This window comes from Podarcis muralis, chromosome 6 (assembly GCF_964188315.1).
Source record: "Podarcis muralis chromosome 6, rPodMur119.hap1.1, whole genome shotgun sequence".
Taxonomy (NCBI): Eukaryota; Metazoa; Chordata; class Lepidosauria; order Squamata; family Lacertidae; genus Podarcis; species Podarcis muralis.
The window spans coordinates 96,520,642-96,536,544 of NC_135660.1; the positions used below are offsets into that span (position 1 = coordinate 96,520,642).

The following is a 15,903-nucleotide window of genomic DNA, read 5'->3' on the forward strand; positions in this document are numbered from 1 at the left end:
CCGTGGCCCCTGGGCCATGTGCCGGGTGGGGCTGATAGGAATTGCAGGCCCATATTTCCCGGAGGAGCAGACTGAGGCCACTCAGAGCCAGTCAGAGCTAGATGAAGCCATGGTCTCATATGGCAGCTCCTTGTAAACAGGAGACAAACACACTGATACTTGAGAGGGGCAGTGTTTATTATTGCTATGGATTTGGGGGAGAACCCCCCCCCCACTGCCACCCAATAAATTAATAAATGATAGGTTTTTTATGATGGTTGGATAGTGTCTTCGAGGTTACCAGCATGAGTTTGACCAAACTGCGGGAGGTAGTGGAGGACAGAGGTGCCTGGTGTGCTCTGGTCCATGGGGTCACGAAGAGTCGGACACGACTAAACGACTAAACAACAAAACAACAACAGGTTTTTTATTGTTTGGGATGTGAGCTAGCCTACGCAAAATGACCTGGTCAAATCAGGCCTCTTAAGAAACAATACAGAGTCATTGAGGGCCATTGGCAAGGCAAGAGAACTGTCCTTCCCCCTTGCCCTGAGGTGTGAATAGAGACTGGGGATTTGGAAGGTTGCCAGGGTGACTGGGTGTGAGGTGACAGGGGGAAAGAGTCTTGAGCAAGGCTTGCTGGGAAGAGGAAGGAAGAAGAAAGACTGGGATCCATATTGGGCAGGCTGGCTGATGGCTGAGAGATGCCTTGGATTCCAGGGCTACACTGCTATGGGAGACAAGCTCCTCTTGATATGACCTTGCTGCAAGGTCTGGACTCCCTCCATACACAGTGAAGGTATAAAAACACAGGGAGTAAGTTGTGGCAGACAGCAATAACATATCTTGGACTAAACATTTTAAACTTATTTTAGCCTGGCTGAAAAAACAATACTGTCATTTAATTGCATAGAAAGGATTAAAATATCAGTTTCTCTGCAGGCCTGTGATTTATTTAAAAATAGAGGCCTAACTTTATTCTGTGTTCGCGCACACATGCACACAGATACATTCAGAAAGTTCACATGTTGCTCAAGGTGTAAATGACTGGTCTAAATTTGAAGCTGCTATGCAGTTCTCTAGGCAGATGTGATTATGAAGTGTGAGATTGTGCATCCGGGTAGACAGATTCAGGGTATTTTGAAATCTGTGCTTGCTCTCCTGCTTTCCCTCTACCTGAAAAGGGGTTTGCGCGTTTCATAGAAGGGACGATGCCTTTCATGCACTGGGGAGCGTTCTGAGCCACAACACTAGCAGATCCTTGTTAATGATGGAATTACCAACACTGGTTTTATGCTGGTGTGCCGAGGGTGTTTTTACCTCCAGACCAGTTGCCTGGCAAGTAAGGGGGAGGGCCAGTGTTTTCTTCCCAGCCATTCCCTCCTGTCCCCACCACATTAATTCATTTTATTAATTATTAACATATTTCAATATAGTTAAAAACAAACAAAAATATTTTTGGTATGTGCATGCATTGCAGTCATAGATGTACTAAATAGGGCTGGGGGAGCCCAGAAGATGACACAGGAACATAGCTGTCAAGTGTCCCTTATTTGGCAGGACAGTCCCTTATCCCAGCGCCATGTCCCGCTGCTGTCCCTTATTGATGATGTCCCTTAAATAATCTACTGAAGGTAATGGGGCCCTTTCTATGTCCAGCTGTCCTTTGTCAACAACAAATTGTTGCTGATTTTTTGTGTTGAATATATGCTATATGGTAATTTATGGACCTAATAGGTATCTAAAGCCATTTGCACGCAACAAAATATGTATTTTATCAAAGTAATTGTTGATCCCTTATTTTGGCTGCTGATCCCTTATTTTCAAATCTGTAAGTTGACAGCTATGCACAGGGATGCATGGGTGAAATTTCCCGCCATAGGATTTGACTATAAGAAAATGTCCTCCAGCTGTTTCTTTTTGGCTTTTTACACGTTCAAATCAATAACTAAGCACAATAAAACCCATGAAATGCAAGTATCGTAGCTCTTTCAAGGCAAACACTCAGAACAGATATAAAATAGTGGTGCCATTTTGTGCTGGATGTAAAAAAAAGAAGCATGGGTTTTAAAAAGAATTATGAGTTTGGGCAAAAAGTTAGCAGCTTCATAGTGGTTTTTACTGACCAGATTATGGGAATTTAGGAGGGACCTGAAGTCAGTATGTATACAGAGTGTAATTTCAAAATGCACATCTTGCAGTGAACCATAGAGAACATTTAAGACTTGTCCTCACTTAACTTTCCTCCGCTCTTTCCAGCCACAGTCCGTGATTTAAAGTTTCATAATCAAGCACCCTTTTTTTGTTGCTCTGGAGCTTTCCCCATGAAAACCTGCTCTTTACAGCTCAATCAGAGCAAAAGTCCATCTGTGGAAAACCTGAATTGAGATTTGCTCTGATTCTACTATCCAGAGCAGGTTTTTTGCCATGAAAGCTCAGGGCAAAAATAATGCTTGGACACAGAGCGTTAAAAGTGCAGACATCTGCCTGGAAAGAGCAGGGCGAAAGCTACTTGTGGATAAGACCTTAGGCATTACTTCTCATACCTTTTCTCTATCAAACTGAAATATTTCCAGTTTTTAAAGATCCAGCACATTTTAGCAAAGTTGTGCGGCACCAGGTATCTATGTATTGCTCAATTCACACAGCCATTTTGAGTGAAACTATTAGATCACATCCGCAGCATATGTTCAGCACAGAGAGAAAACTGGGGTACTTCTTAGAACTTAATGAAGGACAAATGATTACATAGGAAGTTGCCTTAAACTGAGTCAAGCTATCAGTGCAGGGGTTCAAGTGGTGGTTTTACCCAGCCCTACTTTGAGATGTTGAGGAGTGAAACTGGCGCCATATACATGGCTCTCTCACTGAGCTACATTCCCTAAATAAATAAAGTGCTGGGTTCTGCTCAGTTTTGTAAGGTTGTATTTAAACACAAACACACAAAATACTTTAACTAGGCAGCAACTTCAAAATGGGCTTAACGGTGGACTATATTAAAATTCAAAATAGGGGTTTTTATCAGGGGGGAATAGCCAGAATACAGGAAGAACATTGAGCAGGCTAATTTTTGTGGTTTCTGACTACAGTATTGTTTTGTGGCGTCGGCTTGCTCCCCCCTGTGGGCAAATTGAAAATTGCATTTAGGTTTTCCAATCATTCCCAGACGAATCTGCGGAGACGGTAATCCCGGGGGGGCGGGGGGCGGCGAGGAGAGGAAAAACCTGCATTGTGTTTTTGGGTGGATTTCTGCGTATTTGGGATCGTGAATGCTTTTGAACAGCTCCACGCCACATTATATTACCTTTCCAGAGGCCAAGTTGATACAAGACTAATTAAGTACCTGTCAATTCAACTAAAAGTCTACTCTTGTTGACATCAACATAGTTAAATGTTCATCCAGATTGACTTTATGAGAAGAATTATAGTTTATGCCAGGACACCAAAACAGCTGTACTCTTCGAAGATACTGAGTACAGTAATCAGCAGTAATCTGCACTCACAATGAGAAAATAATATGCTCCAACTCAGGAAGGAGGGAAATTTTGTTCTGTCTGCCTTTTCAATTGAACCAACCTAATTTTTATTCCCAGACAAATGCATAGATTTAGAACATAGTTATCCTTCAAATTTCACATATCTAAATGCAAAATCTATACCCTGGTTAGAAATGTGTACACTGAGATGAAATACCTATTTAAATACATATTTTGCCGTAATTTTTGGCTCCCCGTTTGTGGAATGCTCTCCCCGGGAAGGTCCACCTGGCACCTTCATTAAATATCTTTAGGTGCCAGGTGAAAATGTTCCTCTTCAACCAGGCCTTTGGCTGGGTCATATTCTACAGCCCTTAAAATGTGTCTGTGGGAAGGGGGGGTATTGTTTTGTTGTTTATGTTTTAGTTGTTTACTTGTGTTTTTATCATGCATTTTATTCTCTGAACTGCCCTGAGATCTCGTGATGAAGGGCTGTATATAAATTTATAGAAATTTAATACAATTAAGAAAATAAAAATAAATTAAATAAATGCCAGCGCTTTGAATTAGGCTTGGAAACAGACTGAAAGCCAGAGGCGCCAGATTCTCTAGAGGATTGGGAGGGGCAACATGATGGGGACTGACCTTCTCAAAAAAATTAATTTGGGGTCCAAAACTGCCTCGGTCCCTAGGAGTTGCCGCCTATGCTGAAAGCCAATGCCCATTCCCCATTATCAGCCTGGAAGTTATAGTCTGAAGCAGCGGGTGGCAAGGTTTAACTTGCCTGGGCCGGTTCAGTGGAGATCCCTCTGTGGGCCAGATTGCGCACCTCCGTGGGCCGGATTGTGCACATGCGTGAGCGCACGCAGCCACGATTTCCGGCTTCTGTGTCAACACGATTTCCAGAGTCTGTGTCTGCACAGACGCAATTTTTGGCGTCTGAGCTTGTGCAGACACAATTTCCAGCACCGCAGAAGTGAGGCCCCGCGCTGCACTGCACCGGTTTAGCACAGTGCACGGGGACTCGCCGAGTGGACGACTTGGTTTGGGGGCGGCTCATGAGCCGGTTAAACGACCCCTGTGGGTCGCTTGTGGCCCATGGGCCTTAGGTTGCCTACCCCTGGTCTGAAGTGACTGCAGTTTCTGAAATTCTCCAGAAGCAGTCCCACATGCTGTGTGTTGCAATGACTTGGAGGTTACCACAGCGTGGCATTGTCCAGGAAAGGACCACAGCTGCCATAGAAGTCAAAGATGAGGGAAGGATTTGTCCCGGAGGCACCTTGGGGCTCTAGGATTAAATCCCCGGAATACAAACCTAATTGTGTAGGTTCAATGGATAAGAGTGTCTGACCTGGGAGACAAGGCGTCAAATCCCCACATGGTCATGAATTTCACTGGGTGAACTTGAGCCAGCCGTGGTCTCTCATCCTAACCTTCCTTGCATGATTGTTGTGGGGATTAAAGGAGGAGGAGAACCATGTACACCACCTTGAGCTCTTTGGAGAAAAGAGTGGCCTTTAAATGCAATAAACAAATAAAATTAGCTGCATTGCACAGAGAAACCACCCACCCAATTTGTACTCCAATTTATTGGCGTCATCCAATCCACTAGAGCGCCAATATACCTGTTTAATATCCCCATGGCCTCACTTGCCTCAGGTGTAAATGAGAAGCAGAGCTTGGTGTGACCAATGGTGGCACGTGACTTCAAATCCCTAGGTGGCCTAACTCCCATGGGAGACCATAGAATCATAGAATCATAGAGTTGGAAGAGACCACAAGGGCCATCGAGTCCAACCCCCTGCCAAGCAGGAAACACCATCAGAGCACTCCTGACATATGGTTGTCAAGCCTCTGCTTAAAGACCTCCAAAGAAGGAGACTCCACCACACTCCTTGGCAGCAAATTCCACTGTCGAACAGCTCTTACTGTCAGGAAGTCCTTCCTAATGTTTAGGTGGAATCTTCTTTCTTGTAGTTTGGATCCATTGCTCCGTGTCCGCTTCTCTGGAGCAGCAGAAAAGAACCTTTCTCCCTCCTCTATATGACATCCTTTTATATATTTGAACATGGCTATCATATCACCCCTTAACCTCCTCTTCTCCAGGCTAAACATGCCCAGCTCCCTTAGCCATTCCTCATAATGCATCGTTTCCAGGCCTTTGACCATTTTGGTTGCCCTCCTCTGGACACGTTCCAGTTTGTCAGTGTCCTCCTTGAACTGTGGTGCCCAGAACTGGACACAGTACTCCAGGTGAGGTCTGACCAGAGCAGAATACAGTGGCACTATTACTTCCCTTGATCTAGATGCTATACTCCTATTGATGCAGCCCAGAATTGCATTGGCTTTTTTAGCTGCCGCATCACACTGTTGGCTCATGTCAAGTTTGTGGTCAACCAAGACTCCTAGATCCTTTTCACATGTACTGCTCTCAAGCCAGGTGTCCCCCATCTTGTATTTGTGCCTCTCATTTTTTTTGCCCAAGTGCAATACTTTACATTTCTCCCTGTTAAAGTTCATCTTGTTTGTTTTGGCCCAGTTCTCTAATCTGTCAAGGTCGTTTTGAAGTGTGATCCTGTCCTCTGGGGTGTTAGCCACCCCTCCCAGTTTGGTGTCATCTGCAAATTTGATCAGGATGCCCTTGAGTCCATCATCCAAGTCATTGATAAAGATGTTGAATAAGACCGGGCCCAAGACAGAACCCTGTGGCACCCCACTAATCACTCTTCTCCAGGATGAAGAGGAACCATTGATGAGCACCCTTTGGGTTCGGTCAGTCAGCCAGTTACAAATCCACTGAGTGGTAGCATAGTCAAGACCGCATTTTACCAGCTTCTTTACAAGAATATCATGGGGCACCTTGTTGAATGCCTTGCTGAAATCAAGGTACGCTACATCCACTGCGTTCCCTTCATCTACCAGGCTTGTAATTCTGTCAAAAAACGAGATCAGGTTAGTCTGACATGACTTATTTTTCAGACCAGATAGCACCCTACAGAACTTTGTGGCGCAGGTGTTACAGGGGTGAGCCATAGTGCCATAACAGAACTTTATAGAAGAAGCGCTTCAGGCAGGAACAGAATCCCAGAAATAGTATGCCTTCAGAAGGATGCCATGGTTGATGTTCTACAGAACTGGAAGCAAAGTCAGATTGGTTCCTGGAAGAGAAATGAAATTAGATTACCTACCATTTACACTCAGTGCGATAAATGTGGTTTGTGAGTCGCCTGATTGCAGATAATGTAGTTGGCAGAACTCCCACATAGTCTCTACAGTGCATCAAAAGCTTCTCAACTGAGCCAGTGCTTTCTGCCGAAGTTTCCCATGGCTGAAATTCCAAAGGCAGGCTTAATTCATGAGGGAATTAAAATGCCAAACTGAATTATGTTCATGAAGGGTCAAAGGTGCCGCTAGTGCCCAAAATGACATTTAGGGTCATTTCACAGGAAGACGTGTACATCTAGGTAGGCCCAGGATACCTGAAGGGGCTTGTGGTCCTCCATGGGTCAGAAGCATGACTCGAGTTAATGAGGTGTCACCATTCAGTTTCATGGGCCTGATTCTGCAGAACTCCATCCCATTAGAAATCAGGCAAGCAGCCTTTTCCCTATTTTGTTTTTGATATGCCAACACAGCAATACTCTACCGTTTCTTACAAATGCAACTCTTTAAAAATAATACAAGGTTAAATGCACTTCGGCAAGTTACCAAGCATGAAGAAATGAAATGTACCTTTCAGCCAACTGGGGAGTTGCTGTCAATTCCTGAGTCTGCCCTAAAATAATTACAGCCACATCTTGTGCCCATTTATACCAAGACTATAAAGACCCTGTGCTAGCTTGTAGCTTATATTACTTGTATTATTGTTTGGAAAGTTCCTTTTAACTTGGAAGTATTAGCTTTGTGGAATACTTACGTGCACCTTTTGCTATAGCTGATCTAACCCCTCCCCCTTTTACAGGTAAAACCCAGGTGATGGGCGAAATCAAGATTGCTTTAAAGAAGGAAATGAAGACTGATGGGGAACAGCTGATAGTTGAGATCCTTCAGTGCAGAAATATCACCTACAAGTTTAAATCTCCAGATCACTTACCAGGTATCAATTGTAAACCAGCATTTTAATACATAAAATACGTTTTAAAATGAGTGGTAAACCCATAAGGATGGTAAGATTTCAATTTTGTTTTTAGTTATCGACACACATGTATCTTATCCATTGCTTATAGCATTCATGCATTCTTGTTTTCTCTACAGATGGTTGGGGGGGGGGTGTTCCTAAAAATAAATAAGTGTAGTAGTAAAGGGGGGGTGTCTTTCTGCCTAACCAGGCATCTTCAGGAGAGAGTGATTTGCAGCGACAAAGATGGAAGGTGCAGACAGGTACATAATGTTCTTCCTCCATTCAGCCCCCATGTCTCCCAAACTCCCCTCCCATTCCTTTTCCCCTTGAAGGGTCCCAGAGACTCATGTTAATGCCACATACATGGATCTGGACCATTGCAGGGGTGACGGTGGTGAGGAGAGCTGCTCCTGGGGAAAGCAGGTCTGGCAGGTCTCTTCCCTCAGAACAAATTGCTCCCCCCCAAGAGTGCTTTGCAAGAGCTTTATTTACCTAGGTACCGTATTTTTCCCTACATAAGACGCACCAGACCATAAGGCGCACCTAGTTTTGGGAGGAGGAAAACAAGAAAAAAAATATTCTAAATCCCAGAAGCCAGATCAGCAAGAGGGATCTGGCTTCTGGTATAGCCGTGCCAAGCCTCTTCAGGGCAGCGGGATGAAGGCTCCCCCTGCCCGAAGAGGCTGCACGCAGCTAAGGCAGAAGTCAGGAGAGGTGCTTCGCTGAAGGAGCGCTGCGCAGCGCCCCTTTAGCGAAGCGGGAGGAGGAACAAAAGAAGCCCCTTCTGTTCCTCCTCCAGCTTCGCAGGACAGGCGCGTTGCTGAAGGGGCGCTGCGCAGTTCTCCCGCTCTGCGCAGCGCCATTCACTCCATAAGGCGCACTCACATTTCCCCTTACTTTTTAGGAGGAAAAAAGTGTGTCTTATGGAGTGAAAAATACGGCATTTGCGCTCGACACAATGCAAACTGGTAAATAACTCACCAGCCTCCTCCCTAATGGCTACTGAGAAGCATCATACATATAAAACACGGCATGTTGCTTTGTCGAAAGGCTCTGAAACACCTCAGCCAATTGCACACGGCTTCTGTGTAAGTTTGATTCCCATAGGAATCTGCCTAATATCAAGTCAGGCCATTGGTACATCTGGCTCAGTATTGTCTGCACCAGGGATGGGAATCCTATGGCTCTCCAGATGTTTGGACTCCCATCAGTCCCAGCCAACATGGGTGATCCAAAAACATCTGGAGAGCTGCAGTTCCCCATCCCAGGTCTGAGCTGACTGGCAGCCTGGTTCTCCAGGATTTAAGAGAGGCATGTTTCTCAGCCCAATCTGAGCATGCTAGTGACTGACTGAACCGGAGATTGTTTGAATGCAAAGCATGTTACCTGACACTGAGTTTCAGCCTTTTCTGAAAGGGATGAGAGAGGTGTTACCTACAGCAGACAAGAGGCCCTTTTACCATGTATTTAGCCATCTAGCTTTTTACATTTTTGGATCTGCTTAGCAGTTGGACTAGGGGACGCGGGTGGTGCTGTGGGTAAAACCTGAGCGCCTAGGACTTGCCGATTGTATGGTCGGCGGTTCGAATCCCCGCAGCGGGGTGAGCTCCCATCGTTCGGTCCCAGCTCCTGCCCACCTAGCAGTTCAAAAGCACCCTTAAGTGCAAGTAGATAAATAGGTACCGCTTTATAGCGGGAAGGTAAACGGCGTTTCCGTGTGCTGCGCTGGTGCTGGCTCGCCAGTTGCAGCTTCGTCACGCTGGCCACGTGACCCGGAAGTGTCTGCGGACAGCGCTGGCTCCCGGCCTCTTAAGTGAGAGGAGCGCACAACCCTAGAGTCTGTCAAGACAGTTGGACTGTAATGATCACGGGACTCAGAATTCAAAATTTAAAATCTCACTCCTCTCCAAACTTAAAGTGCTTCAAGTCAAGAGTGGCAAAGCTCTTTATGACAGGAAAGCTATTCCTTTCTAAGGGAGCGTTATCCAAAAAGAACTGAAATAGCATAGAATAATTATATGTCAATACCTGTTTCTGGTTGAAGTACCTCTGGTTTGTTTCATTTTCCAAACAAATAATGTGCAGTTTTTTTCATCTCCGCTTCATCTCTTATATGAAAGATTTCTAAACAATTTCATTCAGTAAATTTATGTACTCATTGGGAAAGAATTTGCTTTCAGGGCTCTGAATTTCAGAGCACTTCATCAGCTCTCCTGGAATTACCTCATTTTGATATCGAGGGAAACAGCAAGGAGAAGTTTCCCTCATCTTAAATAACCATTAACTAATTTAATGCTAAATGAGTTAGCAGCAAAGACACCTAATGAGGTTCTGTATGACAGTTTGAACTGCTTATTTGAACAGATCTGTATGTGAAGCTGTACGTTGTCAACCTTGCAACTCAAAAGAGAGTAATTAAGAAGAAAACAAGAGTATGCAGGCATGACCGAGAACCTTCATTCAATGAAACATTTCGATTCAGTTTGAGTCCCACTGGGCATTCTCTCCAGGTAAGCCTCCATCTTAATGCAAACTGAATGTTATGCTTTCTGCATTGGGCATTTGAGACTCCCTTTCTCTCACTTACTTATTTACTTAACATTAATTATTTGCCATTTCCCGAAAAGCAAATTAAATGTTACAGTGTGAGAGTTACATAAACAGTCTCCCAATGTTGTTGTGTTTGTTCTTCAAGCCTGGAACTTCCTCAACTTAGAACATTCTTGGCTGCTCTAAGTATCAAAAGATAGTATGAATTGTAAGAAAGAAGTAAACAGAATTTACAGAGAGAATAAATAAATTTGTATGATCTTCACAACTGAAGCCTTTGGCAGGATGTTCCTCATAAAATGGAACAAGGAAGCATAAACGTTCATTGAGTGGCCACCTAATGGAGGCCTCTTTCTTGGGTGTTAGCAATTCAGGTTCACACTCAGCCATGACAGTCTCTGGGTGGTTTGCCTAGCCTAGGCTAGCCTAGCCTAATGTGCAGCCTAACCTTGTGGACAGAGTTCTTGTGAGGAGGGGGGAAATGTCAAACTCAGCTCTTCAGGACAGAGAGATAAATGTGACATAACAAATACCACTCCCCCCTAACTTATTTCAGCTAGAGGTGGTCACACATACAATATGATCATAATACAGTGGTACCTCGGGTTACATATGCTTCAGGTTACAGACTCTGCTAACCCAGAAAAAGTACCTCGGGTTAAGAACTTTGCTTCAGGATGAGAACAGAAATCAGGCTCTGGCAGCGCGGCGGCAGGAGGCCCCATTAGCTAAAGTGGTGCTTCAGGTTAAGAACAGACCTCCGGAACGAATTAAGTACTTAATCCGAGGTACCACTGTAGACATTATAACAGACACATATAACAATAAATTATATGTTTATGGACAACCTATACATGGAAACATGTCAGGAGATCTCAGGGACAAAGCCATTCCAAAGCCATTCATCGTCCCTTGGAATGTGCAGCCACAATAAGAGTTGGGTGCATTTTGTGACACGATCTTGGTTCCCATAGCCAACAGACAGCATGCCACACCTTCTGCAGCAATGATCAGGGCCACGTTCCAGGGCTTTAGATCTTTTTACCAGAACGGTGAATATCTGTCCAACCCTCTGTTCTCTTCCCAGATACTCCTTGTTTCCAATGGAGGAAAGTTTATGAAGAAGACCTTGATTGGTGAGGCATATATCTGGCTTGACAAAGTGGACCTCAGGAAAAGAATAGTAAACTGGCACAAACTTTTGGTCAGCTCAACACAAACACATTGAGGAAAGATTTCTTCTTGGGCCATCAAGCCTTGGCAAAGTCTGCTTGTAGGATTCCAAGACTCTACTTTGATATTGTGTTTAGCTAGGCTTTCAGAATATGAAGTAGGAGGAGAAAGTTCTGGGCTATTTAGCACACTTTCATGAGGGCTAGTCAACTTGTTTTGCTGTGTTTTTTAAAAAACAAATCAGCAGAGCTTAATAAACCAACCACCCTAAGCCCAGAAATTAAAATGAGTCTGCTTGAAAAAGGAGACTTGTGTGAGGAGGGTTCTGTGATGTTAGAATCTGAAGAGGAATAATAACACCATGCAGTTGAAGGCAGGTGTTAATGCAGAGAATTTGGCTGCAGCTGGAGGCAGAATATTTCTGCGAGAGCAATCTGGCTCACGGTGCAATTTCCTAAGAGATCATGATATGCAAAAGTACCTGAAGCAACTGCCTTTCCAGTTCTCCCTTATCTGAAGGCTTATCTGAAGATCCATGGTCTTAATGTAAGAATATATTTGCTGTGGTGAGATGATGCCCCAGGAGGCAAATGGTGGGGTAATTAGTTTTTAATTTAAATGGTGGCAATGTTTCTCTTTCATGTTATTTTTTTTCTCTTTGCTAATTATATGCTTTGGCGTTTAAATTGAGAATAGTAATCTCTGTCTTTTCCCATGTTAGTCTTGGAGAATTACCATCTCAGACTGTAAAGTACAGAAAGCACAAGAATAGTTGTCATTTTGGAAAGAGTAAAGGGGGCAGTTGGAGCCGTATCAGGAAAAGAGAAATTGCTTTTATAGTGTAGAAGAGATTGCGATTCAGCCTACTGTGAACGACTGTTTTCCGTAGTTTTGCTAAAATGGCGTTGGTTCTAAGGGCTTTCGGGCACTGAGGTGAATATTGTGGCTTCACTATCTGTTTGTCTTGCCTTTGTGAACTTCAAGGAGTCACTGTTTCCAACTGTATGAAATAGTCCACATGTTAGAACAAGTGATGCTGTTTATGTGACCGTGTGCTACAGGCTCCTTCTCATCTGCATGAAGTTGCAAACATTCTGCTCACAAAGCATTGAAGGAGATCATTGAAAGACAGACTTTGGATTGTAAGGTCAAATACCGCATATAAAATGAATACCCATTCCTAACTTGGCAGCATTCATTGCCGTGAGCTACAAGCTTTCTTAAAGGCATGGAACATGAAACTGCATTGGTGGCTTCAAAAAATGGAAACACAATTAGTCCCTTATTGTGTTGATTTGCTTTATATTACAGTATTTTAATTGACAATGGGCATGCAATTGCACTATGCCAAATTGTTCCTTGAAGCTGAAATGGTTAAACAGTAGTAGCAGCAAGTATGTGCAGAAGAATCATAGAATTGTGGAGTTGGAAGGAACCGCAAAGGTCACGTAGTCCAACCCCCTACAAGGCAGGAAACTTCTGCCCAGTCTTGGGCTCGAACCCACAGCCCTGAGATTAAGAGTCTCGTGCTCTACTGACTGAGCTATCCCAGAAATATCCGCACATTTTATCCCGACTGTAAAATAGGTAATGATTGGGAGGAAGGAGAGCATACAAACATAATTAGGTGTTCTTACTCAGATTTCATCTGCCTGTCTCCTGTCTGCCTGGATTTCAGTCCAATTCTTTGGAGCAATAGCGCTGCCCTCCTGCCCAAAGTGCTGTGTCATGTGGAAATTGCCTGCTACCAAATACCACATCTCCCTTATCCTTATTTTAAAAATCTCATGGCATCTGAGTTTGTATTTTCTGAAACAGCGAATTTCAATTGCTAAGCAAAGTCTTTCTTTTTTTAAAAAAAAAGTGATATATGCAATTTTGTGCAAATGGCTGGCAATTTTGTTCTTGCTAAAATTTATGACAAAGGTGGTGAATCGTATAGCGGTTGCCATGGAGATTTGCAGCAGCAGCAAGCGCCAAGTGGGAGGCTTGCTAGTAAACCTCTAATTATCACTATTAATTGATAAAGCAAGACTGCTGTTGCCACATGCTGTTCAGTGGATTGGATGACAAATTGAGAAGCAAGGGAACAGCTTTGTGTTAATAGCAGATATTTATTTGCAATTATTTATTCTCAGCGTTGCTGTTGTGGCATCAGCTGCCCCTTGTTCAGCAACCTCTGCCACCAACCATCAGGTCCCAGGGCAATGGTGCTCCAAGCCTTGGGAGCCAAGCTCTCCACAAGTCAAATGCACCAGCGAATGTTTGCGGGAATTTGTGCTTGTGAGGAAAAGCAGGTTCTGCTAGCAACAGCATGTTGAAGGTCATTAGGGTTATAATCTCTCTTCATTGTATCCTGCATCTCACAAAGAGCTAGAGAAGGGGTTTGACGTTCCCCGAGCCACGAATGCATCAGTGCTGAGACTGAAGGCGTCTGCAGAGTGTGCCAAGTTCCTTTTGACCAAATGTCTGGGTTGTACTGGAATCATTCTATGCAACAATGAATCACGTTTAAATGCAGTTTTCTTTTTATGAATGAAGGCAACAAAAACCCTTCTTGTGGCAATTATTTTTTTAAAGGAAAAAAAATTCACGGGGACTTTGGGTATTTGTGAAAATGTATGAATACTTCACCATATCTGTTTTCCTTCTTTGTTGTTTTATTTTGCGGGGGGGGGGGGGAGAATCTTTTTCTTTCTTTGTTTGTTTGTTCTGTCAGACAGAAGCACTTAAATGTGGCCAGGCCTCTTAACTTGGAATAGATGAATGTTCTCCAATTGTGGGTTTCTTTAAAGGTATGGATTGTTCATGGCACAATGCGCTTTATTTACTATAGAGCTATAGATATTTACTATATAGATCTAGATATTGCCCACAAGTCTACCAAGCTAGAGATATAAGTTGTGTTGTACAAAAAGCCTTGTACAGAATGAAAAAACAAGCTTGAAGTATGAGCTAAAGCACAGGATGTGTGTGTATTTAACAAATGATAGGTTGTTCCTCGAAAGGGATCGTTTCTTTCCTTCGTGACTGATGGCCAGATCTTGCTTTATTTTCCTGGATCCAAACAAGGTGTGTGAGTTCCTGTGATGAACTTTGATCTGTTTTGTTGTTATGATCATCCTTTAAAGGGATAGTATCCAGGAGCAATAGAAATGCTGTGGCTTTTTATCAGTGTCCACTCACCACCCCACCACTTAAACTTGTACCACTGTTTTCAATACACAGAAGAAGAATTAGGGTACCTCGTCGTGTGCACATGGGAGACATTTCCAGGAACCTCGTTGTAAACTGAGTTCCTTTTCTATATGCCTAAAAGTTGATTGTTTGGGGCGGCCGGGCGGGTAGGGTTAGTACAGTAGCTGGTAACCAGCTGATATTGCTTCTTTCTGTCAGGACGAAGAAGTAAAATGTAAACACTTCTTATATATTGCTCAATATAGAATTATTTAATTAGCGTTTAGTTTCCTGGAGATTTCATACAGATGTTAATAGTATATTTTTTATCTTTTTATTTAACTCATACCTGATACTATACCAAGTGCTTTATTTCCCTTGCTAAGAGCCCACAGTCCCCCTTGAGTGTCTATATATGTACATACATATATCTATATGTGATGGGGAAATAATCAAATATTCTCAGTGGTGAAGAAACTGAAGGATCTACTGGCATCACATGAAGGAGGCTCTTCACGCATCCGAGTCAATTTCCAATGCAAGACCAATCTCTTCAGTTAGAAGATGCTGTTAGACTAAAAGAATAAAATCTGGATACTCTCTCTTTAAATCATAAGTTGCATTTTGATGTTTTCTCTGATTAATTCTTTGACAAAATAATGAACACACTAATGGGTTTTAAAATATGTGCTATATATAATATATATATATACATAATATAATATATATATCATGAACTTGGACTAGGTGATCTGAAGAAAGCTGTTTTCTTAATTTGTAAATATGCATTTTTGTATTGAGCAGCAAACCAGGTTTGGATTCCGAATTCCCCCTGGTGTCCCAAGCATGTCTCCCTCCTTCCACGTGAACTGTGTCTTGTATAGATGTCAAGTGGCTGGTGCGGGTGCTCAGCAGTCGCTGACAAGCATGGGGTGCCATCATCCTACCAGACAACATGTACAGCAGCATCCCTGGCATTGGAGAGGGTGCGATGGGGGTGAGTGGAGAGAACAACTACCCCGGGCATAAAATTTATAATGCAACAGCCACCATCAGTAGTCTTTGGGGAGATGTAATATATTTCCACGGTGAATGTTGCATGTGTCAATGGTGGTTTATTAATATTTCTTTTTTAACTTGAATGAATAATTAATTAATTCTTTGTTTTTTGCCTTCTAATCCTCCAAGAAAAGAAAGATACAAAATTTGTTCCAAAAGTTGTACAAAACAAAGCAAACAAAACAAACTTAACGAACTGTATAAAGAGGGGAAGAAATGCTTGTAAATCGGTCTCGATTTTCACTCTATGTATAAAATCCATGTCATGGTTTTGTGATTGTATACAGGACGTATCTTGAGAACTTATGCAAATTGTGTTGTATAAAGGCTGTTTAATCCAGTCTGGCTAATAAATATTTAAAATCTCTA

At 43.1% G+C, this 15,903-nt stretch overlaps 1 protein-coding gene across 3 annotated transcripts in view; it reads left to right on the forward strand.

The window, feature by feature from the left end:
• PCLO (piccolo presynaptic cytomatrix protein) overlaps positions 1 to 15,903 on the forward strand; it is a 217,583-nt gene extending 201,680 nt beyond the window's left edge. For all 3 annotated transcript variants that reach the window (XM_028728763.2, XM_028728764.2, XM_028728765.2), the window contains 3 exons: positions 7,417 to 7,551; positions 9,940 to 10,085; positions 11,213 to 15,903. In XM_028728763.2, the coding sequence (XP_028584596.2) occupies positions 7,417 to 7,551; positions 9,940 to 10,085; positions 11,213 to 11,353 (422 nt within the window). In that variant the 3' untranslated portion in view covers positions 11,354 to 15,903. The remainder of the gene's footprint in view (positions 1 to 7,416; positions 7,552 to 9,939; positions 10,086 to 11,212) is intronic.